Source organism: Carassius auratus, chromosome 25 (genome assembly GCF_003368295.1).
Source record: "Carassius auratus strain Wakin chromosome 25, ASM336829v1, whole genome shotgun sequence".
Lineage (NCBI taxonomy): Eukaryota > Metazoa > Chordata > Actinopteri > Cypriniformes > Cyprinidae > Carassius > Carassius auratus.
In genome coordinates, this window is record NC_039267.1 from 8,766,598 (window position 1) to 8,794,546 (window position 27,949).

General features: G+C 38.6%; 3 protein-coding genes across 3 annotated transcripts; 1 reads left to right on the forward strand and 2 right to left on the reverse strand.

Moving 5' to 3' along the window:
- Positions 1–814: 814 nt before the first annotated feature.
- Positions 815–4,109, forward strand: mdkb (midkine b). The gene is made up of 4 exons (XM_026203307.1): positions 815–963; positions 2,942–3,021; positions 3,113–3,280; positions 3,391–4,109. The coding sequence occupies exons 2-4, from the start codon at positions 2,943–2,945 to the stop codon at positions 3,585–3,587; spliced, it is 444 nt and encodes a 147-aa protein (XP_026059092.1). The 5' UTR covers positions 815–963; position 2,942; the 3' UTR covers positions 3,588–4,109.
- On the reverse strand, positions 3,630–7,419 carry chrm4b (cholinergic receptor, muscarinic 4b). The gene is made up of 2 exons (XM_026203274.1): positions 6,391–7,419; positions 3,630–6,186 (listed from the first exon to the last, which is right to left on the reverse strand). Exons 1-2 carry the CDS (start codon positions 6,443–6,445, stop codon positions 4,862–4,864), a joined length of 1,380 nt encoding a protein of 459 aa, XP_026059059.1. The 5' UTR covers positions 6,446–7,419; the 3' UTR covers positions 3,630–4,861.
- A 1,202-nt stretch (positions 7,420–8,621) lies between these two features.
- On the reverse strand, positions 8,622–27,680 carry LOC113043689 (activating molecule in BECN1-regulated autophagy protein 1-like). Its single transcript, XM_026203210.1, has 19 exons — positions 27,376–27,680; positions 26,321–26,541; positions 25,363–25,421; positions 25,052–25,235; positions 24,669–24,841; positions 24,509–24,575; positions 22,937–24,402; positions 21,560–21,646; positions 21,283–21,465; positions 20,090–20,170; positions 19,451–19,554; positions 19,192–19,302; positions 18,880–19,068; positions 18,588–18,742; positions 18,276–18,415; positions 16,156–16,269; positions 15,891–16,081; positions 14,731–14,865; positions 8,622–12,298 (listed from the first exon to the last, which is right to left on the reverse strand). Exons 2-19 carry the CDS (start codon positions 26,450–26,452, stop codon positions 11,766–11,768), a joined length of 4,104 nt encoding a protein of 1,367 aa, XP_026058995.1. The 5' UTR covers positions 26,453–26,541; positions 27,376–27,680; the 3' UTR covers positions 8,622–11,765.
- Positions 27,681–27,949: the final 269 nt, after the last annotated feature.

Here is a 27,949-nt window from a genome sequence, read left to right on the forward strand (position 1 = left end):
TACCGTATTTTTCGGACTATAAGTCGCACCTGAGTATAAGTCGCATCAGTCCAAAAATACGTCATGATGAGGAAAAAAAACATATATAAGTCGCATTTATTTAGAACCAAGCACCGAGCTGTAGACGGTAATGTTTTCTGTTGGTTTCTATTGGTATAAATCAAAGGTGACAGATATAGGAATTTTTTCTTTTTCAATATTGTCAATATCCTGCTTTATCATAATTTTGTATATTTATTTGTTTTATGCATCCATTATTATGTAATAAATACATGATTTATTTATTTACCAATAAGCCTGTAAAATGTTTTATATCTGTCATTTAGCAGATGCTTTTATCCAAAGTGACTTACAAATGAGGACAGTTTAAAAATAATTACTGAACAAGAGAAATGTCTTATAATCATAATTTTGCATTATTATAATTTGGTTTATTTATTTGTTTCATTTATTTATAGTTGCAAAATAAATCAATTAACAAGAAATAATTATAAAAAAAATTATTATTTCCAGCAATCATGTGAAGGTGGCAGATGTAAGAAATAAATGCAAAAGTAAATAAATTAAAATAAATGTATCAATTAAACAAGATAAATGTCTTTCCATAATCATAATTTTGATCATTTATTTAATTTGATGTAACTCTAATTGCAAAAATGTCATTACATTATAGTATATTTCTTTCTTTCTTTTTTTTTTACCAGCAAACATCTCTATAAATATAGATAGATAGATAGATAGATAGATAGATAGATAGATAGATAGATCACGTGGAGAGAGAGAGAGAGAGAGAGAGAGAGAGAGAGAGAGAGAGAGAGAGAGAGAGAGAGAGAGAGAGTGTAAGTGCACAGCTATGCGACCAGCTCAAACTAGTTCGGAGAAACACAAAGAGCAGCAGAGATCATAGAGAGAGCTGAACACAGACACACGCTCACAACACAGCATCATATTCACAGCAATAAGGCAAGTACATCATCATCATCATCATCATAACCCAACAACTCCTATTATTATACTGCAGTCGATGTGTTTGACGACGCTGCGCGTTTGAATAATAGCCTGCTAGTGGGAGATAAATAATGCAAATATCTGCGATTAACCGGATTTATTTGGATATGCTGATATTATCAATTTGATCTGCGTTTCAGCGCGATAATAGAATGCATTTATATCCATAATAATAACGTTGGGGCGTATTTATGCTGAGATACGTATATATGACATGATATATGAAAGGAGGCGGACGCACGCAGTGTGTCATAATACAAACGCGATTGTTAACGTCAATACGCGTTTCACTTAAAGCACGATTTTACGACTATTTAATGTTGCATTTAATATACGAATATTATATTGAGTTTAAAATGATAGCGTCAATATTAGGTTTAATTAGACGGCGACACTATCGTTAAGTAGTTTATTATGTTTGGTTTAATGGCGCATGTCGCTTTAAATAGTAGCATTCATGCTGTTATAGAGTCGTGGAGTTTGTGTTTTGGCGTGCCAGGGCGCTTTAACGCTGTCAGGGATAATGATGCGCTGTGAAGTGCCAAAGAAGAGCAGCTGCCAGCAACTGCTGACCCACTTCTCCAGATCAGAACCATCAGGCCTTGAGATTCACTTCCGACGGAACGCCAAGCTCCAGATTGCGCTTGGGGTGTCGGTGAACTTTGTGCTCCTGCAGGAAGTTTTCAAAATGTCCAGTTCTGCATTTATCAAAGGCAGCATCCCACATCCCCTCTTGCATCAACAGAGCGGGTTTTGTCCTCCAATGCAAATAGGCCTACATTCAAAGGAGTCGAGCGGAGGGCCCTCCCCTCCTCCTCAAGACACAGCATGGGATCTGTGTTCGGGCCCTTTGAGAGAGGGAAGCAAAACGGGCGAGATCCTGCTTTGTTCGGAGCCAGTGAATCAGGCTCCTCTAAGGCCCAGCTGAAGGTCTTTGAGTACTTGGCCTTTTTCCCCGCGGAGGCTGAGGAGGGGAGGCGGTGGACCCCTGCTGACCGCTGTTTCTCCTCGCACAAAAAGTCCGACCCCGAGGAGCCCTTCACATTTATGAGTGACTGAAGAATGGAGTGAAAGGAGCCTGGTTTAATGGAGGCAGGAAAAGAATGAAAAGGAGAAGTGCTGCGTGCTTTTTTCTTTTTCGAGGAAGAGGAAAATATAGAGAGGCTCTTTTATGGAGTCACACAGCGAGCTGCTAGGCATTGTGTACACAGTGTCTTTAATTCAGACGCTACAGAGAACACATTAATAGCTGATGTGTTATTATCTGATTTTGTCTGTTTTGGAGGACCTTTTAAACCGACTAATTCCACTAAACCATTATTAATCAGGTTGAAAAAATAATTAATTAACCAGCCCAGAAAACAACAAAGGGACAAAAATAAAAAAATTAATTATCAAATATGAATGTTTTTGAGTAGCATAAATACAACATAATATGTATTTATGTTGGTGTGTGTATATAAAATAGGGTATTCCATTCATATAGCATATAAGAGCAAAATCACAAACAGATGTGATGCTGGTTGTTGTTATGGACACCTGGTTGGATGGTTGGACACCTGCAGTGTTGTAACGAACCAAAACATATGTTTTAAAAATTTTTATAACTGAATTAAAACCGAAATATTATAAGATTGAAAACTTGGACTTTTAAGATCATAGCCCAAATGAATATTAGAAATGCCGCCCTGACAGCTAACTGAAACAAGATAAAATTATTACCATTAGAACTTAAAAAAGAAAGCTAAACAGAAAGATTCAAATTAAAATATTAGCAAATAAAAAAACTAACAAAAATGACAAAAGCACAGGCTAATTCAAAATATTCATTAATAGTACATAAATAATAATGAAATCACGTAGTTTTATATCTGCTTGTGCATCTACATAGTTAAACTGAAATTAATATCAGCTGTACTTATTTTTTTCCCAGAATGCGGAGTTTATTTTCTATAGCACTTGTGCTGCTGGTGGTGTTGATGATCACCGTGGAAGCCAGTATGAAGAAAAAAGGTTCTTATTTTTTTACAAAATGACTTCAAATGGTGCAATGCACATTCCTTTTGTGCGATATCATTAATAATCACTCTCTATTTCGCGACAGAAAAGGGCAAAGAGCCCAAAGCAGATGCTGAGTGCAGTGAATGGCAGTATGGGAAATGTGTGCCCAACAGCGGCGACTGTGGCGCCGGCATTCGGGAGGCGACCTGCAACGAACAGACAAAGAAAACCAAGTGCAAAGTCCCATGCAACTGGAAGAAAGACTTCGGTGGTAAGGAGATTTACTGTGTATGAATACACTGAATGCATGTCTGGATGTGAATCAAATTAAAATACATTTAGACAGGCCATTCAGTAGAGCTTTGTCTTGTTTTTTTTTAGCTGACTGCAAGTACAAGTTTGGTCGCTGGGCTGAATGTGACACTACTACAGGAACCAGAAGCAGGTCTGGGACATTGAAGAAGGCACTGTTCAACGCTGAATGCCAGGCCACCATTAAAGTGTCCAAACCTTGCACCCCAAAGACCCCCAAACCCAAGGGAGGTGAAAAGAAGAAAGGAAAAGGAAAGGAAAACTAACTTGAAGACCACCCCAACAACCCCATTTCCCACTCAGTGGTACATTCCTGTGTGACACTCCCAAATCCTCCAAAAGGTGAATGCTGAGGAAAAAAAAACTGTAACCCTACCTGTTGTTTTTATTTCCACTTTCTTTGTTTTGTAATTAGTAAATGTACGTGTCTATGCTGTCGTAATTTGATCTCTGTAGCGAATTTTTAATTGTAATTGACTTTGCATGTATAAAACTGGCCACAGCAAACCTGTTGTCTAACAAATTGTCTTTACTAAAGAGAAAAACTGGCGAGAGCCTAATTATGCCCCTAAAGCATTTGTAAATTACAACAAACCGAATGAAAAATATTTCTGTACGTTATAACATGTAAGCTGAATGCTTAAATGAACGTCGCTCCTGAAAGTAATGGCCTATATAAAGTATCTATGTTTATAAATGTTTATGTTTTTAGATTTGATGGATGTACAATCAAATTTACACCACTAACTGATTACTTCTAAAGGTTGTGAATAAATGAAAGTGTATTTTCAATAATACGTTCTGGTGCTTTTTTTTTAAAACAACGTTTACACATTTATTGTTCAAGATGTACAAACTTGGAAAAATTACTTTAATGACGTCAATATAGTTGTAAATTAGCAATTTTTGTAATGTTATAAACGTAAAATAACAGGTATATTTTTACTTGTAAAACTAGATCACAATGCAATTTTGTTTGGTTTTTACCAATTTGCACAAAGAGCAACGGTCTTAAACTGTAACAAAAACAACAAAAAAAACGTTCTGATACAATTCGTAGAACAAATGCAATTATAGCGACATGGTGAATAACAAATAACTCAACAAACATGTTTATTTTTACTTCTCACTTTAGTAAACCACTTAAGACGCACTCAAAAAATAAGTATCAACTTAATGACTTTGCGATACATTTAATGCGTGCAATATGAGCAACTAAATACTTCACTTTATTTACACTTTTGGCTCTGGTAAACCAGCATTATGCACAAAAAAATAAGAATCAGGGTCTTCTCTAAACTACTGCATTGATTTACACAAACTTTTAGCGTAAGAATGCATTTGCAAACAACTATGATACGTCAAAATCGTTCACGTAATGCATACATTATCAAAAAAATTATAAAGACCAGTAACCTAAACCAACTCCACGTTTTTACTTTTGGATCTAGTAAAACAGCTTCACTGTCACAAAACATCTGAGCGAATCAGGTACCTCATTGGTTGGCCAGGAGTCATTGATAAGAGACTGAAATACGACTCATTTTAATGTCAGATTTCTGAACTTGCACATCAACAGTCGTTTAAAGGTTCTTTTGAATGTGGCATTACACAGTGCATAGCACACTGGATTTACCGTGCTGTTGACGTAGCACATAAAGTAACCCACCATCCACAGAATTTCAGGGACACACCAACGGCAGAAGGTACCAATCAGAACCATAACGCTATAAGGAGTCCAAGTAACAATGAAGGCAAGAAGAACAGCAAGGACGGTCTTCGTCACCTTCCTCTCTCTCAGAGCCTTGGCATTTTTGAAAACAACCTTGGACGTTTTACCTTGAACCTGAATGGCAGTATGGTTTTGAAAACAGTGAGGTTGCCTTGTCCTACTAGTTTCCACACAGGCTGTCGAGTTCTTTGGTCTTGAGGTTTCTGCATCCAGCCCTCGCTCTTCCATAGAGGCATCAGGACTGGAATCCAAGGAGTCATCCGTCCTGCTGAACTCTACAGAAAAGAGCCGTTTCATTCTAACGAGCTTTGAATCAGGTTTAAATGTGCATGGGTCATCTGGTTTAATGTCATTCACTAGGTCAGGGTTTGCGGTTGACGATACTCCACTTGTCTTAGACGGATCAAGCAGGTTTGCGGATTCAGGCTTCAACTTATGAACCCGTCTCTGACTGGCCAGGGATATTTTCGTGTACAGTACCGTCATTATTACAACAGGAATGTAGAATGCTGGGATAGTGGTTGCCAGGGTTACAGCAGGGTTCGCAAGGAGCAGGATGTAACATTGTCCCTCTGGGACCTTGCTCTTGTCCTGCCCAGTCTGCCAAAGCAGGATAGCTGGAGCCCAGAGAAGCAGAGACTGTAACCAAGCTGCGGCAATCATCACCCCAGCCCATCTTGCAGTACGTTTGGTTGGGTAACTCAGAGGCCGGGTCACGCAGAAGTACCGGTCAAAACAGATCAGTAGGAGGTTCATCACAGACGCGTTACTCACGACGTAATCCACAACCAACCACAAGTCACACATCTGCGGTCCCAAAGGCCAATATCCCTTTACGGCATACACAGTGTAGAGATTCATGGAGAAAACACCAACGATAAGGTCCGAACAAGCTAGACTAAAAAGGAAGTAGTTGTTGATGGTTTGGAGATTGCGGTTGACTTTGATTGAAAGCAGAACCAGGACGTTGCCCAGGACTGTTAGCAGGCTGATGCAGCTAGTGATAATTATTATGACGACCACCCCTACAGTCCCGAATGCACGCTGTGGTCTTCCCGATACCAAGCACAATTCCTCGGGCAAGGGACTGTGCAAGCTACTGTTGAGCATGATGGAGGAACTTGTGGAGGAGCCTGCGACAAGTAAACGGAAATTTATCATAAATCTAAATGTAAAGGGGTGTTTAACTTGACGTATGAGCAAACAACTCTATAAAAAGTATATAGTACACTTTAAATGCTAAAATACACATCTCTAATTGGTTGCACATAGAAAATGAAGAAATACATTTCACAAAACAAGTTATGACCCTAACATGATCTAATCAGCAAACTTACCGTTAAAAACTAACCACTCAAAGTCCCTTGTGAAAATGACATCTCCAGTCTCCATGATCTCCTGCTCCGTCTGAATGAGAGAATGACTGGGAGGACTTTAAATTCCTCAGACAGTAACACCCATCCTCACCTTCCAAATACAGAACCAGGCATCCAATCGCTTTAAGCTGTATCAATACACTAATTCTACTAGAAGATGATCAAAGTAGTGTGGAACGATCATTTTACTGCTGAATTCTTCATAGTTTCGTGTTGCTTTTTTAAAGCATGTATGCTTAATGCAGCTTCAGTCATCTAAAGAGGAAGGCAGCAGTTACATAAGGGATGTAATCTAATTACCTGACTTGCAACGAAGCTCCACAGAAGCACATCTTTTACATTTTATTATGATTCTATTTAAATATTTTAAATATCACACATACTACAAAAATTACAGATGTTACAATGGTAAATTGAGGTGGTGGTGGGGGTTATGAAAACATTGTAATGTATAATATAATTAAAAGAAACTTAAATTATACATACTGACAATTATTTTAAGACAAGCACATTTTCCTCATTTTTAAGACCATATTTTATTAAGATGTTTGCTTGTTGGTTTTTATTGTTTTATAATTTTCATAAAAAAAAAAGTGTCATGAAAATTGACAAAAAAGGAAATAAAAAAAGAAAAAAAATAGGTTAAATATTAAAAATATAACTTTAGGAAAATAGTCATTGCAATGATTAGTCTTAGTATTTTTATCTTTTTTTTATAATTCCCACAATTCTCTGTCATGTATGTCATTGCTGTAGTACAGTATTTTTACTGGATACATTTAAAGTAATAAAATTAATATAAAATAAAATAAAATACTTAAAGCATCTTTTCTTAACTGATATTATGCAAAAATATGGCCCCGGATAGTTTCATGAAATGCATTGTATTGTAATTAGTGGTGGGCATAGATTAATTTTTTTAATATAGATTAATCTCACTGTGATCTTGAATTAATTAGATTAATCTAGATTAAAATGGCTCATTCGAATTCTGCCAAAGGCATTCGGAATATGTGTGTTACCCAAATAAAATTGACAAACAGTAAGTCTTTGAGAAAGGGTTTATCAAGCTAGGTGGTGCATTAGAAAAGGGGCTCATCTCCGGTTTCCAAAATGCATCACAAAGTGCTTGAAAAAGCTGTAAACTAATTCCACATTGCACAAGGTGCAAACAAAATTATGCCTGTTTCACACCAATGTTTAAGTTTTTTTCAAGTTTGTAGGTGTCAAGGTACAGAAACCAAATAATTAAATGTAAAATAGCACTGGGTAGTCTTCAATGTAAAAATGAAATATACAATCAAACCTACATTTATTCAGACACCTTCAACATTTCTCACGTTATTACAGTTTTGCTATATATATATATATATATCAAAAATTATACCTGGTGTCTGAATAATTTTTGGTTTGAATGTTAAAACTACAAAGTAATTCAGTCAAGAGCAGTGAGTGATTTTCTTTCATTTTCTTGGATTAACATTACTGCAGTAATGTAGCTAAAGTAGCTAAATTAGGCGCGGTCACTTTAAGACGATGAACGCATCCAATATAATACACATCCCATTTTTTTCCTCAACTGTTTACTTTCATTTAAGAAATAACTGACAGTTTTTAAGCATAATTTCCAAGGTGGATATTTTGACATATTTTGTATGTATTTGTCGGCACAAGAGCAAAAATAAGCAAATTCGATGATCAAGTGCTTTGATATGCCTTTCTCTTTCTCAGAAGAGAGCTCGGTTCAGTGTCGCTGTCTGTGATACGCGCCCCATCCCCCCTCTCTATCTCATGCGCAGGGCGCACCGAACACATTGCGCAAGTAACCAGCTACTCCATTCAGCTTTTCCGCGTCTTGTGTTTGGATGCTTTAATGTTTAAATCGACAAGCAATAAGGCGTAAAAACATGTGTTAAAGATAAGCTTTTGTGACGATGCGCAGCAGTGGCCCGTCAACTGTCCTGAGCATCTTTTTAGGCTGGCCTCAGCCAGTCGGTTATATAAAATATCAAGGTCAAAGTCATCATAGCTTGCTTAGTATATAGACCCAGCTCCCAACCCAACTTTGAGAATAGATTAACGGCGATATTTTTTTTAATCGCCCGATAAGTCTTGCGTTAACGCAGCACGTTAACGCCGATAACGAACCCACAACTAATTGTAATGAAGAAAAATAAATATCAAAAACATCTGAATTTCCATATTCCCATTTTATTGAAACTCTCATAATCCTCATTACCACAGGATCTTTGGTGTCCTACAAAATTCTTTTACAACACCTAATCCTCATTTTCACTAAATAAAGAACCAACTACACATTTATGGTAAGCCATAACAACACATCCCTCTAGTCTGGTCAGAAAAGGAAGTTGAATTCTGATCTTTTTCACCATCATGATTTCAGCTAGGGTTACCGATCCAGCAGTGAGAGCATATACATAACCACACATCCAACAAGAACACAATAACAGTTTTAAAATATCACACTTTCGGTCACCGTCAGCTATTCTTGTTAGCACAAATGAATTGTCAGGAGGCCAAAAAGTCTAAAACAAGCCCTGCATGAAACAACTTCATAAAAATTATCTGTGCATATGGTCAGAAATGAGTAAAATCAGGAAAAGGTTTGTCCTTGGAGTAGAACGTAAAAAGGTCCTTCTCTATTATAATAGAAGCATTTTTTTGAATCAGGATTGCATTTGTCATTCACACAAAGGGTAAAATAAATAATCGAAATGACAGCCAACAGAACCAGACTTCAGATTTACCAATATTTCTACTAATAACTGAAACACTCAACAGTCAAAAGGCTTATGAAGAACCTATTCTGGCTTTGACGCACACCAGAACAGCTTTTGTGGTTCAGTAAGGAGAAGATTCCCCAAGGCACTGAACTCGTGGAAAAAGACCAAAGGGTTATGTGGTTTCCGAGAGGTTCCTCAGCTGCCACTTTTTGTGATGAGACCAAAATCCAAAGAATCTTACAACCAAAAACACAAACCATTCCTATTGGAGACCATTTTTTGTTTTGTTTTGTTTTTTTTACAAAAAAAAAAAAAAAAAAAAAAAAAAATTACAAATTCAAGCCAAGCAGCTAAAATAAAATAATTTACACAAAAGCAGAGGGAGATATTTTTTTTATAAATGCTTATTGATGAAAGGCCTGTGCATATGCAAATGCATTGACAACTCAAATCGCTAGTGTTCACCAATCGTACACGAGAATCTAAACAAGCACAACAGAGCTCACAAGGCAAACGTCATATAAAAAAAAAAAAAAGAAAACCTTCCCGAAATATGGATACATTTTTTTCCTCGATTTATCATCTCTACATTTATAATGCTACATTTATTTATAATAAAACTCTCTAGGTTCAGTGGAGGACACTCACAGACATACACATCCACATGTCCACACATACAGACAGTGTCCGTCGTCTGTGACTCTCAGCAGTGTGCAGCGCGCGTATCAGGCCATCTCTCTCTTAAGTGTCCAGTGCCCAAGATATACTCCATTACGTCTTATTCAAGAGTGATTATCATAATCCAGAACTAGGATAGATATACCTCTGGTTTATCGTCTGTAATGCTGTTCTCAGTGCAGAAGAAAAGGGCGCTTAAGTGCAATCAATTGCAATCATAAGCGGCTTGTTGTGATTGGTAGAATGGAATGAAACCATCAGCCAATTAGCTAATTTGAGGTTAATTAATGGCAAATTGGCTAAACCGCGTGAAAAAAGTGTTGCATTTAAAGCGTGGAAATGATGTAGCACAATGATTTTAACCATCTTACATTTCATTTCTGAGTATTAATGTATTTTTTAGGAAATTATATCAGTAGGATTAGTAAAAATGCATTGTTTTAAATTGCGAGGGTTGCAACAATAAACGTGAACTGACTCCTACACACAAGTTAATGGTCACAAATGTATAAAAGCCCAATAAAAACTGCTCAGCGTACCAAAATTTCACATGCGCATGTGCGTTCTACAGCCTATATGTTAATTTGCTTAAGCCCCGCCTTACACATTCAGATTCAGCCCGCCTCCTTGTATAAAAGCTCTGGAACTGGACATACATGCAGATATGAGAGCTCTGAACTACCTTGAGGGTTCCCGAACTGCTTTTTATCCGACAGACAATTACAGATGACATGCTTTTAGAAGAGTAGTTTTCAAACAGATAAATAAATTCAAATTAAAACCATCATAAAATTCGCCAACTGGAAGTTTAGTAGGACACACGCTCACGCAGACGAGTTTTTCCAGTCTGAGAACTTCAAAGCAGACATTGTTCTAGATATTGATCAACAGAATGACTTGACCACTGAAAGTCACATTATCGCGCACAAAAAACAATCACGTCAAGAATAATCTTTGAATTTAAACACAAAAACCGTTAGAGGATGTTGTGTGAGTTAGTGTTTAGATGTGAAGAGCCTGTACTGTTTTACAGTTCCTCAAACCGAAATGTCCTGAAGACAACAGACCCCATGGGATCCAAAGGAATCATAAGGACACGCCTCCAGCCTCATCTGGCACTTCTATTGGCTGATGATATTTCCAAGAGCTTGAAAGGGTGGTTAAAGGGTTACTCCATTCCAAAGAAGTCAGTCATTAATTACTCACCCTCATGTAGTTCCAATCCCGCAAGACGTCGGTTTATCTTCAGAACACAAATTAAAGAGATTTTTGATGCATTCTGATGGCTCTCTGACACTCCCAAAGACAGCCATGTAAGTAAGACCATCAACACCCAGAAATGTAGGCAAGGAGATCAGTAAAATAATCCATGTGACAGAGGTTCAACCATCATTTTATGAAGCTAAGAGAATACTTTACCAAAAAAAGTAAGGTCTTACAGGTTTGGAATGACATGAGTGTGAGTAATTAATGACAACATTTTCATTTTGGGGTAGAGTAACCCTTTAAATACAACCGTGTTATTCCGTACTGAAGTACGGGAAGGATTCAAGTATGATGCCCTTTTCTCGCATGGAATGATGAAATGTCTGAGACTCAACCTTGAAAGGAAGAAAAATTATAACTTAAGTGCAACACGCAAGTGCAATAATGATGCTTCCCCAAAGCAAGAATCTGTTGTTTTGACAAAAAAGGTGAGGCTGGTGTCTCCCGGTTAAGGAGATGCCATTAAAAACTTGGCACTCATTCATTCCCAAATAAGGCCAGAGTGGGAGGAGTCAGAACTGATGCAGGAAGTTCAGTGGCTCCGCCCTAAATGCTATGCTCTGTGTGTAACAAAGGGTCCACCACGAAATGCTCCAGCACCATGCAGACCAGTTGAGATGTTCGTCTCTGTGAAAAGCAGACTTAAGACTATCTGCCGTACAGGTCATCAGGGTAATCTCGGCTTCGGCTTTCACTGTAGCTGTTGCTATGGTCATTGTTATTGTTGTTGCTACGGTTGGACATGTCCAAACCGCTCACGGATGGGTGATGCTGAACATCATCAGCTTGACGATCACCAAACACGTCCGTCTCAACCATAGAAGATGCCCCCCCGACCTCAGAACGAGTTGTAAACCGTGACGGAAATGGGGCACCACTGGACCCAGACGGGCCAGGAGCTTCTAGAGTGTCTACCAAGGGTTCAGTGTGAAAAAGAGTCGAGATACCATGTCCAGTAGGCATTTCCGAGGTTGGGTTTCCCACCTGAGTTGTCCTGACTGAGGTCTGTGAGCCACGGTGAATCCGATGGCTGACAACAATGTTGTTTCCAAAGCCACCCATAGAAGCCATTGTAGTGCTGCGTTCCCGCTGGACTACGGCCGTCATTCCTCCCTCTGCCATTAGGCGGCGGATCCGAGAAAGAGCATCTTCTCCTGTGGCGGGCTCGGCTGCTGAGTCAGCTAAAAAGAAACAAAGGCCAGTGAAATACCCATTTTAGATAACAGCAAAACAAAGATTCAAACTGCGTTAAAAATTCAGATTTTGTTAAGAAGCAACCCCACAGGTTTGATTCACAGGGCAAACAAGAACTGATACCTTGAATGCAATGCAAGCCGATCTGGATAAAAAGTTTTCTGAATTTTATTCAAAAATTTTGCTGACTGATCTCATTTCAGTGGTTGCTATTGCATTAGGGCTGGATGATATTGCCAAAATTTATCTCACGATATGTTTTTTCATTTCGTTCAATGCGATACAATTCCGATATTGATATGAACAACACTAATAAAAGTATTGATTCCTATATCCTTTTGACTCCTATAAAAAAGCAAGTGACAAAATGCTGTAATGTATTTTGAAATACCAGAAATGGGTCTAAAAATCAATGTTATTGAAAAAATTATATGTTGACATATTGATATTGAATTACTGTCCAGCCCTTTATAGCGTAACATGATTTTTTTTTGTAATATTGCTGCAAATATATGCACAAACATTACTGGGCAAGATTGCATTACATTATTTATATGATTTTTATGAGTTTGTTGGAAGCAATGCGAAAAAAGGAAAAAATTATTTATTTACTGAGATTTTAATTCAAAAGTTTCAAGTAAGGTGAAGCTATTTAAATAATTTTGAGATGACGTACCAATCATTAGTAATGTATTAAAGGGGTAATATTCAAGTTTTCCTTTCTCTTTGGAGTGTGATGAGTGGTTCGTGAATACGCAGTTTTACGTAATGTGATGCAACACAACGTGTAAAGGGAGTCATTCTAATCAGTAATTATGTCGCCACTGGTTGCTACAAATGCCTCATTGGTAATGGATTTTACTGGTTTTGTCACGTCGCACCGGGACACGGCATCACAGGGTATGCTCAATTATGACCAAAATCATAATCACGATTATTTTGGTAAATATTGTAATCACGATTATTTCACATGATTATTAGTGGACCATATAACCCTAACCCAAAAATAAAATATTTAATGCAAGTTTAAAGCATTCTTTTAACAGCCTATAGAAATGGAATAATCAAATATAAAATAAAACAGCACAGTCTTTTCAGTAAGAATTAAACTTCACATGTTTCTTATTAAAGCTAAAAAGGCCTTTTGTGATGAGCAGTGAGAGATTCTGTCTTTGTCTGTTGTAGTTTGATTAATATTAAGCCCAGAGATGGCAGCAGGAATATAACCCGCTTTCACACAACCAGCTGCACGGATCCAATTTACTGTTACAGATGTATTTTCGTTTACAAGAATAATCACCAAACGGCACATTTGGACATTTCTGCATGTATTTGAACATTTAGTAATCTAAAAGATGACTTTATATGGACGTGTTCAGTTTCATCTCTGAGCGCAAGCCTCGTGTGGAAAAGCACAAGTTCTCTTTTGTGCTTTTAACAAACATTCATAAATCGAATCAACTTTAATAACTCAAGCACGTCCCATTTTGGAAAATTCACGTTACATGATTTTACTGATTTACTGGTCAATATGAGCTTTTATGGAGGAGTGAAAGCGCACTGCTGGAAAGTGGGCGGAATTAGGCGCAATAATTGTTTTATCTCTATTATATTTTCATATCATTGGAGGCCGAAATAGAAATCAAGATGGAATTTTGATTAATTGCACAACCCTATCACACTTTGGTAATGGACATAACATCAAACGCTTGAGGTATTCGACCAATCAAAACGAACTGGATAGCTGGCCAATCAGAGCACACCTCACTTTTCATAACGATGAGCTTAGTAAAAATCAATAATGTACAATAGGTAGAAACTAATCTGATTTTTAAACATTAAACCGCATAAACATTTCATTACACCAAATACACAAAATAAATGTTGTTTTTTTAACAACATCCTATGACCCCTTTAATCACAAATAAAAATACCGCCATAAAAAAAAAATGAAAATAAATTAAAACATTAATCTACTACTAGCTACTATAATTTAAGCCATTATCAAACTACTATCGCTATGAATTTAAACGATTACTGAACCATTATCAAAGTACTATCACCATAAATTCCAGCAAAAATAATTATATTTTAAGTGTGGTATGCAGTCAACTACACAATACAATTTTTGGTTAATGACAAAAAAAATCTACCACAAAAACAAGGTCTTAGGAAGTTATCTATTAACTTCCCATGTGTGCACACTGGGTCCCATTAAATCGAGAAAACAAGGGCGCAGATTTAATTAGAGCAGCTAACAGCAGGTGATAAAGCACTTGAAACAGTAATAACAGTGTAAAGCCCTCAGCAGGACACAACACAGATCTCACAGAGATCAGTTCATTACATTTCACTCCATTACCTGTGTCCGATGAAGGAAGAAGAGACAGGATGAGAAAGAGTTAGACAAAGCAGTTACCCTGATATGTGGTGGGCAAGTTGGTCCGGTTCAGCGATCCCTCAGTAAGCGACGCCTGAACTAGTGTGTGCGACAGTGTGTGTGTCGTCTCTGGGGGTGTGTTCCTCTCAGTGCTGGTGCTGGCTGTGTGAACCACTGCAAAAGTAACACATTTTGCAGCTGTGAGAGGACATAATCAATATTACTTGACATGGTTACAGAGAAATGAACTGGAGCGTTATAGATATCCGTTAGAATCACTGTGGCCTTGAGCAAGACACTTCACTACAGGTTTTGTATTTTTTTTAGCACGAGTGCATTACATCTAGGCAATGTATATTGAATATTCAAAATGATTTTGCTAGTATAAAATTAATTTAAGAAATCTGATTATGTGGTTATTAATTTTCCTAAAATGGCTCATAAGTATAGTATATTAATTTGAATCAGTTAAAAGTCATTTCAACAAATAAAATCAAAATTATTTAATTCACTAAATGTTGACAGGAGAAAATCAAGTGAAAAAGGTATTTCCATGCCTTAAAATCTTTTATTTTATTAAAAATGCATAGCTGTAGCTTTCTAATAACCCTAATGACCTTGATTAGCCTGTTCAGGAGTGTTTGATTAAGGTTGAAGCAAAAATCTGGTGCAAAAGAAAACAACAAATTTCACTACTTTTTGATCTTACGTAAGGAAATTTTTGCATGTTATAATGATACATTTATAAACGACGGCGTTTTAGTGCAATATTAAAAAAATCTAAAAAATGCTTAATATGTAGGGATATTTTGCATGCTATAAAGTTGTGATATTTTGAGAAAAAAGTCAAAATACTACAAGAATCAAGTCAAAATATTTAGAAAAAGTCAAAATTACGAGATTTAAGTCATGATATTTTGACTTTACTCTTTAAATATTACGACTTTAATCTCATAATTTCGACTTTATTCTCAAAATATTTCGACTTTATTCCCGTAGTATTTTAACTTAATTTTTTAATGTGCCACTAAAACGCCGTCGTACATATAAATACAAATTATTACACATACTTAAAAAAAAAAAAAAAAGGCTGATCATTTTTAGCTAGTTTTTTTTTTTACTGTATATTCTTGTCTCAAAAAAAAAAAAAAGTGTCTTCATGTACTTTTATGCAAATTACATTCATACAAAGGTCTTACGGTGTCTGGATGTGTGTGCGTTCTGGAAGGTGCTAGCTTCTCTCTCCGTCTGTGTCTCTGCATTCTGCAGTCGCACCACTGGCGTCTGCGTCCCCTGTGAGGTCACAGAAGGGGCAGCCTGACGCGGCTGCAGGCCAATAGCGTTCATAAGACCCATGTCTCGGTCAAATCGCCAGCCAGACCTGCTGGTGCTGTGAGAAAGAAACACAGATGAGCATTTTTGGATCTATGACTATGACAAGCTATGACTCTGCTCATTTCTGACCCTGGGCGCTCCACTCCGCGGGTTCGGCTGCTGCCACCGCTGCTGCTGCTGCTGACGGTAAACAAAGACTCCGAGTTCAGATCTGACGGACTGTCTCCATCACTGCGGAAATCACTGACAACAAAACAGATATTTTAGATTTCATTATCTTGTTTACACATCTAAGTAAATGGCAACGTATGATTCACGTCAGGTTATTTATCACCCCGAAGGGAATCATTTTGCGATAATAACTGGCTGATTGTACATTATCCCACTTATTACACAGCTAAGTACCAAATCCATAAACAAACAACTGGACGTTAAATATCATAATTTATCGTGAAACTGCAAAACAATGCAATTCATGAAGCTTGTACAACAATGCAGGGCATCCGTTGAATGAGACGATTATGGTCGATTATACAGTTTAGTATTATACTGTATAAAAACAGCTGATTGTAGAACAGCCAATCAGAATCAAGGATTCAAGGGAGCCATGTGTAGATCTCGGATTTTGCGTCTAAGACCAATAATACACCCAGACTGGACCAAATTACTAAATTGAACAACTGAATTGCAAAGAAGCAATGGAATTATTGTGACGTACTCCATCTGTCCGTGTGGGCTGTGATCTGATTATAAACCCATCAGATTGGGGGAGAATTCTTTGAAAGCGATGAGCTGCAAAAGTCATGGGGCGCAGAGGTAATGTAGCCTGTAACCTTGTCAAAAAACAATTATTGCGTCTTTCCAGTTGAACACCCGAGTTTCCTGCCACTAATGAAGAAGGTAATCGAATGAAAGGCGGCTTCAGGTAACATGGCGGTTTATCAAAAGTCCTCATATAGTCCACGCATCTGAAAACCGACACTGATCTGGGATCAGGATCTCGCTTGACTATTCAATTGTTGAAGATGAACTGCTGACAGTCAGATAATAAACCAGCTCTCTGAGTCTTTGGCATGTCTGACTCACAGAGTCAATATTGACAAGCTGTGGAACTCATTTATGGAAATTACTGGTTGTAAAAATGCGGCTTTTATTGCGCTAATAAACTATGTTTGGTTTTATCTGCTATTTCCATGGCTACTGTGCTTCACGGTGGCACTTGTTTTGTTTATCTTGCTGGGTGGTGTTACGTATCTGGGCTAAAGGCCAAAAAGTTACTGGTACCATCCCCAAATAGAAGAAATACACAAACTATCATCATCACTTGCTATGTTGCAAAACCTTACAGCTGCCTGCAGAGAAAATATTTTAAGGCATCATGTTAAATGTTAAATGAGATGTATGTCACTATAAATATTAAATTTATGCATTTAGCAGACGCTTTTATCCAAAGCGACTTACAGTGCATTCAGGCTATCAATTTTTACATATCATGTGTTCCCAGGGAATCGAACCCCCAACATTGCGTAGTGCTCTACCAATTGAGCTACAGGAACACTATAAATAATACAGCACTGTTCACTAAATGATGCACTAAAGAAATCAAAAGTTTCAAATACATTTATAATGTTACAAAATATTTCCATTTTAAGTACATACTTGAACTTTATATTTGGGGGGTGGGGGTGGGGGTGGGGTGGAGTATCACAGCATACACAAAAATCTTAAGTTTTCAACATTGATGCCAATAAGAAATGCTTCTGGAACAGGAAGCTAGGATATTCACATTTTTTTCTGAAGAATCATTGACGACTGGAGTAATGACAATACAGGAATAAATTACATTTTAAAATATAGTAATATATATATATATATATATATATATTTTTTCATACTAGAACAACATGCAAACTCAAACTGCAACACACGAAGCACACAGGATTCATAACTGAATTTTAACAGTTTATGTAATTGGTCACTTATGAGATTGTGTTTCAGTTAGGATGCTTCCTTAGCAGGCAGCTTCCTTTGTAGACAATTAACAGTAAGGCAGGTTTTGGAGCCATTGTTTCTTTAGGCACAATACTTTGTTCCTGTAATAAGTATACTGTAATTTACTATGTATAAAATCATTTGGCAAATGTAGTAACACATAAAATACTGAGTTTTATGATGTGATAAGGAAATTCAAATTTGCTAAATACAGAGCATGCATGTGGACCAGATGTTCTATCTGGGTGTTAACTTACACTGGCCTGCAGATGACCAGGTCGCCTTTATTGGTTCCGTAAGCCAATCCCATGCCTGGCTCTGGAAGCCAGCGGGCCGAATTAATACTGACGTGTCTTCTATGGTCTGGAGCCATGGGATACACCACATTAAACATCATCTGCAGGATGCCAAGAGAAAACACACCATCAAAGACACAGAAAGAAAAAAAACCTAAATTTTAGTCACAGTACTGTATCATCCTTTATGGCTTTGGGTCTATGAATAAAACTTTGTTGAATAAGCAATATTTTACAATCCTGCAAATGTGGCATTTTTTTTCAAGCTCTTACTCTAATGGAGGTCTCTCCTCCGTGTGGCTGCTGTAGACGAAACACTTGTGCCACCATGTGGTCAGTAGTGGGATGGAGCAAGATCCGTCTGGAGGCCAGACCCACCATCACATAGCAGCCCATGGGTGAAAGACTCACCGAGATCGCATTTGGACCTGAAATGCAAGTCACAAGCAAAACTCAAAAACAAATATTTCTGCGAATAGAGTGCATTTTTCCTAAACTCTAAACAGGAGTGTTCACAGTGTTACTGCCGAAATGAGCTGCTGAGTTCCTGTTTGATAACACTGACCGAATCTCTTGGTGTACAGCACCTCTCCCAGGTTATGAGGAGCGAGGGAGTAGACGGCAAGGATGCCCTCATCCGCAAAACCCCGCTGGCTGCTGGGAATGAACACGGCCAGCAGCTGCCCATCCGCTGAAATATCACAGCTGGCATCGTTGTAGATCTTGCAGTGAGGAACGAGTACATTCACAGTGGCTAAGATGAAAGCAAGAAAAAAAGAAAATGAACTGAGCTAAACATTTGTAGTTTCTGAAGAAGTAAAAAGTGAAACCTGTTCAGATAATGTGATGCTGTAGCACTAAAACCAGAAGAACATACCATTACTGATCTCCGGAAGGTCAAACTTGGTGAAGTCCCACCATTGCAGCCTATAGGTGGTGTTGGCAATGTTACTGGCCACAGCTGACTGCCCATCACCTATAGATGCACCTGCAACCAAGTATTATGGGTATTCTCTTCAGTTTTTCAAAATCACTGTTCTTGTATCTAATGTTTCTGACATTACAGGATAAAAATGATTGAAAGTGCTTCATAATGAAACAAAAAGAAAGAGGAGAAATGAAATAGCTTGTTGTACCTGCTAATACTCTGTTAATGGAGGAGTGAGTGGCCAGGCCTGACCCCTGACCCCTTTCATGGAAAAGTCCAGCGTAAGGCAAGTACTCTGGTAACAGGAACCTCCTTCAGACAAAAATACATTTATATTAATGTTAACAACAAATTAAAATAATTTTATTTCTCTGAAAAAGCTCAGAAATCTGAATTAATTTATCTAAAGCAAAAACCAACCAACAACAAAAAAGATCATTGTAGTACATTATTTCATATCGCTAATAATTTTTATTTTATTTTTATCTTGACTTGGTGCACCAGCATTCAATGGATTGTGGTCAGTAAATATTTTTTTTCTAAAACAAATTAAGGACGTTTCTATTTCAAATAACTACTGTTTCTTTAAACTATCTATTAGTCAATGAAACCTGAAAAAAAGTTGCCACAAAAATGTTAATCAACTGTTGTCAACATAGATAATAAGAAAATGTCTCTTCAGCAGCAAGTTAGAATGATTTCTGAAGGATCATGTGACACTGAAAATTCAGCTTTGCATTACACAAATAAATTATATTTGAAAAACTATTCCAATTGAAAATAGTCATTTTAAATTGCCCAAATATTTCACTATTTTACTGTTTTTACTGTCGCATATGACACTTACCGTGGAACAAAGCGCCCAAGAGAGGGGGCTGACATTCGAGCATTTCTGGGCATTCTGTGTCTTGTCCTGTCTCCAGGCTCCCTGTAACCGAGAAAGAAAATTCATACTTTAAACACTTACTCAAAATTCAGAACCACAAGAATGAACTGAAAACTGATTTAGATAAAAGTAATTGCAAAAAATACAGTAATATAGATGTATGTATATGTCAGTCCCTCCAGAAAAACGCGATTATGCGATCACCTGATTTAATGCATAATCAGCCAAAGGCGCATATTTATGCGGGGTCGCATTTTTTCTAATACACAGCTCTTTTGCCGCATAAATTGCCGATTTTAGAAAGCAAAATATGCGGGTCTAGCATGATTTCATAATCCCTGTATTTTCATTGCAAAAATCTCACATATATATTAGCAGAAAGTTGCAAAAATGTTGCGTTTACTTCAAACAAGTAAACCGCCATTTTCCGCCTATTGCCATGGGAACCTTATGAAGTGACGTAATTACGTGATGTGCAAACCCCGCGGTGAAACCAGGGTGAAACTTGAAGCGCGCAAATCATTCTTATTTGCCAACAAAAATAAGCGCAAAAGAACACGCGAAGCAGATTCCCGATTTGTTTCATGACAGTGGAGCCAAATTATATTGCGAGAACTTGCGAAAACTGCGGTTTGATGAAACAGAGAAAAAAAGGTGATTCCCCAACACCCCCTTCTCACTAGGCTACTAACACTGTTGTAGTTTCATTCAGAAGTTGATGCAACTTTACAGTTGTAAGATTGCACTTTTTTGTTACAGAACAGTACCAAACACTTACAGTTGTAATTATATTAGTAGTATTTAAAATAATTTACGTTGCCGTAAGAGATTGCAACTTAAATATTCTGTGATTTAGTATGCTCGCTTATCATAGGAAGTAATAAGAAATTACTCTTTACATTAAGGTAGTAGCCTAGTGAGAAAAAGGTGTTGGGGGGAAAACACCTTTTTTTCTCTTTTTCATCAAACCGCAGTTTTCGCAAGTTCACGCAATTTCATCGCAAAAAAATTTTATCCCGCATATTCCATCGCATTTTTTAATAAAACGTGCCGCAAAATCAAGGATGTTTGCCCGCAACAATCACAAAAAAATCCGCGTTTTTCTGGAGGGACTGATATGTGAGTGAGCATGCAATGAGTTTGATCAGACTCACTCGATGTCCTCATAGTCTCCATCACTGGCCTCTGGTGGTGTGGAGGAGGGGTTGTTGGACTGGCTGTCGGCTTGAGAGTTTGAGAGCGTCCGTAGGCGATTCTGTAAAGAACGCTGGCGTATGCTTTCTCTCCGAGACAGATACTGGATCATCCTCTGAGCATAGTAAGCAGCCGGAGACAGCCTGAGGAGATGTGGAAGAGAAAGAGAGTCAAACTCTGAAGTTAAAGCCCAATAATCAGCCTTGAGTTTTCACATATAGGCTTTTAAACCGGTACCTGGCAGGATCTGGGTATATGGGATGATCTCTGGAGCCAGACATATCATATCGAGACAATGGAAACAGCGATGATTCCAACAACCTCCTGAGGCAAGAAGATGAGATACAAATGAGTAACCGGAAAGACAAATGTAAAGATGCGGTCACATTTTCCGATGTTCAGGGATATCTGCAGGCAAAATCCAACTATTTTAATAGGAATCCACGTGAACGGGAACCTCACATAAGGGCAAAAAATTACGGCATGCAGATTTCGCAACAGATTCTAGTTGGACATGACAATTTGCCATGTTGAAAAGCAGAAAGTTGCTTGATTACTTAAAGTGACTTCATGCATCTTTACACTTTTGACAACAGACTTTTTGTTGCCCAGAATTTTTACTGAAAGTTCACTAATGCGACCACACCTTAAAGGGACAGTGCACCCAAAAATGTCATGTCATTTCAAACACATAAAACATTTGTTCATCTTCGGAACACAAATAAACATATTTTTTATGAACTCTCAGAGAACGTTCTGACCCTTCATAGACAGCAATGCATTTGCCACATTCAAGGCTAAGAAAGGTAGTTAAGACATCGTTAAAATAGCCTGTGACATCAATGGTTCAAGCGTAATGTTATGAAGCTACAAGAATCGTTTTGGTTGCAAGGAAAACAATAATAATGACTTTATTCAACAATCTCTTCTGTTTCAGTCTTCGACGCGGGTTCACGACAGTACCACGATGCTTGCATGTGCATTCCTCTGCTTGTAAACATCAGCAGATATGACTGTGATTGGCTACAAAGATCATCGCTCACACTCTTCTCCCACTGAAGCACATGATAGCATTTATAATCCATCAGTGGATCCCAAATATATCTGCACATAGACAGTTTAGCTGACAGACGCCTGCTTGTAAACACTCCCATGTACTTCTGTGTGAGCGCTCGGTGAAGAGCGTAAATCGATGATCAGTGAAGCCAATCACAGTCATATCTGTTGAGCATGTGAATACTATGGCCAATCAGCAGTGTTTAAGAATCAGCTCAAATGTTAGGAGGAAACTGACATTTTTTTATTTTCATAGTATGCATGATGTAGACTGTCAGTGGAAGAAAAAAATAATTGTTCAATAAAGTATTTTATTTTTATGGAGTATTTTAATGATTTCCTTTCTACCTTTCAGGGCCTTGAACGTGCAGGTTTAACTCTGTTTAACTGCTGTTTAACTCTTCAGTTCCCATAATAAATATCTTAATTTCTGTTCCGAAGATGAACGAAGGTCCTACTGGTTTGGAACGACATGAGGGTGAGTAATTAATGACATAATTGTCTGTTTAGGGTGAACTATTCCTTCAAAAACCAAATTTAGCTCTTGTTCTTCCTCACCTCCTGAGTGAGTCCTCGTCCGGATTATCAACAGGCACCTCTGGGTTTAAGGCGTCTGGTGTTGCCTCAGAAGCAGCGCTTGCCGTAGGTTGCCGGTACACGCTTTCCCACTGCCCCGTCTCCTGATTGTACATGAGACCCATGGGATGCTGTTCCTGTAGCCCAGAGGAGGTCTCGCTCAAAGCCATGGGCCTTATCTCAGGGGCCTGGGCCTCCACCCGTGCACCCTGGCTTGGGTCCTCAAACGGAGGCACTGAAATTGGCCAGGATGGTACATCTTGAGTGGAAGAGGAAGAAGACGTCTGACCGGAACGCTCCCAGCGCTGAGTGTCGTGGTTGAAGGTGAGGAGGTTGTGGCATGAACGGCAACGATTGGGGTGGTTTTGAGAGGATCCGGCGGCCGTGCCTGCATTTCCAGTGTGGGAAGAGCTATTATGCGAAGGCCCGGGGCGTTCTGTGTCCATGCTTCTGTTGAGCAGCTCCTGCATGGGTCCCGGTCCACCCGGCACCTCCCGGCTGCCACCGGGTCGCTCCAACTCCTGCATGCGCTCATATTCCATAAAGTAACGGCTCAGGTTGCACTGCAGGACATTGCGTATGGAGGCGGGGTTGTTGCGTTGGGTGTTGTCATAGAAGGGATGATGGCCACTACTGGTGCCGTCATTGGCTCGTCCCCGGTTGGGCTCCGTGCCGGGCAGCACTAGGCCTCGCCCTTCTGTAGCAGAAGTGTATATGGGAGATGAAGAGGAACCATCGGGGAACCTATGCATGGAAAGGAGATCCATAGAAGAAGAGCTTGTCCTAGGAGGGGGCACTACACCCCTTCCGGTGCTGCTTTCCACCCCAATCGCACCTAACCCATGTTCATGTCCCGTGCTCAGCAGACTACCAGACCAATCAGCCCCGGGAAGACGTCCAGGGGCCTCGAGAGGACCCGGTGCTTGTGACCCCGAGGGATCAATAGTCCAAAGAGGCAAGAGTCCCCGATGTGCAGAGTTCCCCGCAGCCCCACTGAACACACTGCTGAAAGCAGAAGGTCGGTCCGTGGAGGTGCGAGTCTGGCTTGGAGCAGGCGAGAAGGCAGAGGGGCCCGACTGAGTCTGCGCTTGAGGCGAATCCGAAGGCTGGAGGCCTGTTGGATTCTGCGTGAATAAGTTCCGCGAGGCAGCACAACGACTGCACAGGCAGCCCAATCCCAAATGCTGCGTGCAGCCCTGTAAGGCAGGGCGGTCACCCGGTTCTGTCCGCACTGGGAATTGGAACCGGGGCATGCTTGGAGGCTCTCGGGGCTCAGGGGCAGGGCGGGATTGATCACCAGCCTGCGCCCCAGAAGAGCGAGAGGACAATATGTGCAGGAAATTGTGCAGGATGGGTGTGCGACGCACGGGTGGGGAGCGCAAAAGAGAACGCTGGCGGAACAAAGCCATCTCCATACTGTCCATGGGGACCTCGGAGTCATCATCATTCTATAAAAACACAGCAAAACGCTCATAAAATGATGTTTGTAAAAAGGAAATGCACATAGGAAAATGCAGTACGGCTATTTTGACAGGAAAAATGGTTGTTTCTAACCTGTTGATTTGATGGGTTCACAATAGCTGTTAAAAGATTATGACCTAGAGGATCAAATCTCACCAACCTGGCCCAAAAAAAAAAAAAAAGGATTAATTGTTTTAATGATTATAGAAAAAAAGTTGTTGACCACTAAGAAATAACAGTATTGCTTCCACACCGGACACGTTCGGTCTCGCTGGCAGTCTTGACCACAGCAAAAGGTTCTGGTCGGCTCCAGTCCCAGAAGTGAAGTTCGTTGTTGGTGGCGATGAGCAAGAGCTGAGCCGTGGGGTGAAACGCTAGAGAAGCAATGGCAACATTACTCTCTGTGAACCAGCTTTCGCTACCACCCTGGGAATAGGAAAAAACATCCATTCATTTAAACAGTAACGTTGGAGTTTCTAATGCCTAGTATGTAGATGACCTGCAATTTGATCAGATTAGAATAAGCACCGAACGATGCGACTGAACGGTATGAAAATCAAACACAAAAGGTTTGCAAAAAGGGAAGGTCCACCCATATTAGGCATAAATAAAATGTAATGCAAAACTGATGCTCACATGCAGGTCCCAGATGCGGACTTCTCCATCAAGGCACCCAGAGGCAACCAGGCCAGGGATGGTGGGGTGAAAGGTCACACACCAAGGTGTGCGTCGATGGCCCACTAAAGAGTGCAGGCACTTTCCTGTTTTAACATCTGTGATGTAGATGTTATGGTTGACGTGGGTTGAGGCCACAAGGTTCCTATAAAAGTCAAATATGTAATTGCCATCTCAGTAAGCAAGAGAAAACATACGTTATTTAGCATTTAATATTTTAAAAATGTATTTTCAATATTTTCTGCTTTTTTTTCTAAAAAACTATTAGTTACCTATCTGGACTGAATGCCAGCAGGAAGGTTGATCGTGGATTATCCGGCAACTCTATTTTCTGTAGAAATAATTGAGACACCATCATCTTATTTACATACATATTTATATTCGCACACACATATGCTATTTACAAGCATGATAATTTGGAAATTAAAGATTTTACAGCACTGTGTCTTAATGAAATTTCAGGGTCAATCAAAGATATATATATAGATATATATAGATATATATATATATATACACACACACACACACACACACAAATTATTAATATAACAGTTAAGTTCTATGAATTGTATATTTATACTGTTATATTTATATTAAATCTAAATTAAATATAATCTAAAAATTGAAATTCTAAATGTGCCAAAAATGCATGCAACATGTAAAAAATCATAAATCTGATGTGGCAAGCTCTTGTACATTTTGAATTAAACAACAACGGTCAAAACATCTGATTTTATTTTTTATAACATGCAATGACTAAATTATTGTGTTGTTATTCTACATTAAAACAAGAACATTAATATTAATATAACTGTCATGAGATATGCCATAAACCCCAAAAACTAAATTATTTTATTGTTAAATGTTCCTAATTTTTCCAGAAGCTTTTTGTATTACCCCCACACCCCCTTTTTTTTCTTAAATAGTAACTATATACAACATATAACATGAGGCCCTAAGATTCTAAAATGCTTGTTTTGCTATTTTATTTCATTTATTATACTAGTTAAAGACAAAACATCTGTTAACATTAATAATGACTGATTTAAGGTCCACTTTTACATTATTTCAGATGATGGCCTGTAGGGGGAGGAAGGCTTTGAATATTGTCTGATGCAAAAACTTACTTAAGGCATTATTCCGTTCTGATTGTGACATCATGAAACCGGCTCTATATAGGAATGTCTGCTTTCTGTAGGCCAGAATGAACCATTAAGGTTGATACCCTACCTGGCTCTGCCATTTCATCCAGCGCGTCCGGTCTTCCACCAGCTGCTGCAGGAGCCGCTGGGATCCCAGCATGTGAGCTCCTCGCTCCCGACCCGACAGGATCAGCACAGAGTTTCTGTTCTGCACTGCCATTTCTCCTCTCTAGTGCTCCACGGCCCGGCCGACCAGCTTTCCTCGCATAAGGGCCGGACACTAACTCAGCAGCAAGTCAGCCATGCAGACTGGTGGACCGACACAAAAACAATGGACTTAAATCAACAATCAGTAATCTATAGGTCTGCAAGACACATATAAATCAGCAGAAAACATCTGAAGATCATTCACTGATTAAATAATGATCAAGAGCAAGATCACTTTTAATTCTTTATATTTCAACACAGAGACTTGTAACATTAATGACAGCTCATCTCCAGAAAGATGTCTGTACAAGACTGACTGATCATGCAACAAAATCCTTGATTTTAAAGTTTTAAGAACGTATTTAATAACAATATATCTTGAGTACAAACACAATGATCTGTTATGGATTCAAAGGGCCCAAAATAAAGCATCAACTCTACCATCCTGTAGACAACAGATTAGGGTTTGGGTAAACCCTATGGGTGTTTTGACATGATATTACTCCACAAAATTACATTTGATTTGGTCATTTTATATATTTAAACACAGACTCGTTTGAGCTGATGTTGCTGTGGTGAAATTAAAGCCCATCAGATGGTGGTGAACCATGTAAACAAACAAGCCATTTAAATCCACACCTTGCAAGTGAAATTTTCATCCACATCTGATCAACAGCAAACCAGAGAAACAAAATATACACACAAACAGCATCAATAAAGGTATTAAATGTGTTTTTTGGTCGTGCAACTAACAATAACTCACTGCCGTGCCCGCCCAAATATGGAAACTGAATTGAAGCTAGTGTAGCGACCATTTATTCGCTATAAACGATCATTTATTTACACGTTTTAGTTCTAACGATTACATAACCACAAATACACTGTGAATATATTGAAATATAGATTACATAGCGAATTTATAGATATTTTACAGACCTGTTCTGTTGTGTTTGTCAGTGAAATGTCATCGAAGACGCTGTTAGCTTCTTAGCCTGTTAGCTTAGATGTATCGTTATCAAACGATCTGGATTTACAGCCCACCGATCCGAAGCGCCGAACAGATTAAATTCATGTTAATCAGGAGTATCTCAATCAGACCGTTTAACTCATCGGGACATTGAAAGATTGTATTCTGGTAGCTATATGAGAAATTATGCTAGCTAACTGGTTTGTGGGTAGCTCGGCGTAGGCAGGCATGCTAATCGAGAACTGACTGCATTGAACTGCTTCAGTTTGGTTAATCGACTGCAGAGTGGATCGCCTCAGAAAAACAACAGATATATTGTGCTATTTTTATAACTTAATGGTCATTGGGATTAATTTATTTTTAATTTACTTAATGTATATTTATTCACATGTATTTGTAACGTAGAAATAAGAGCTTTTTTAAGTTTTAAAGATATTTAAATTGTGTTAGCCTATGTCAAAGTAATTGAGGCAGTACTAAAATACGGTGATTGTATCAGATCATAACTCCATGGTATTTTGATATATAACACAGTGATTAATG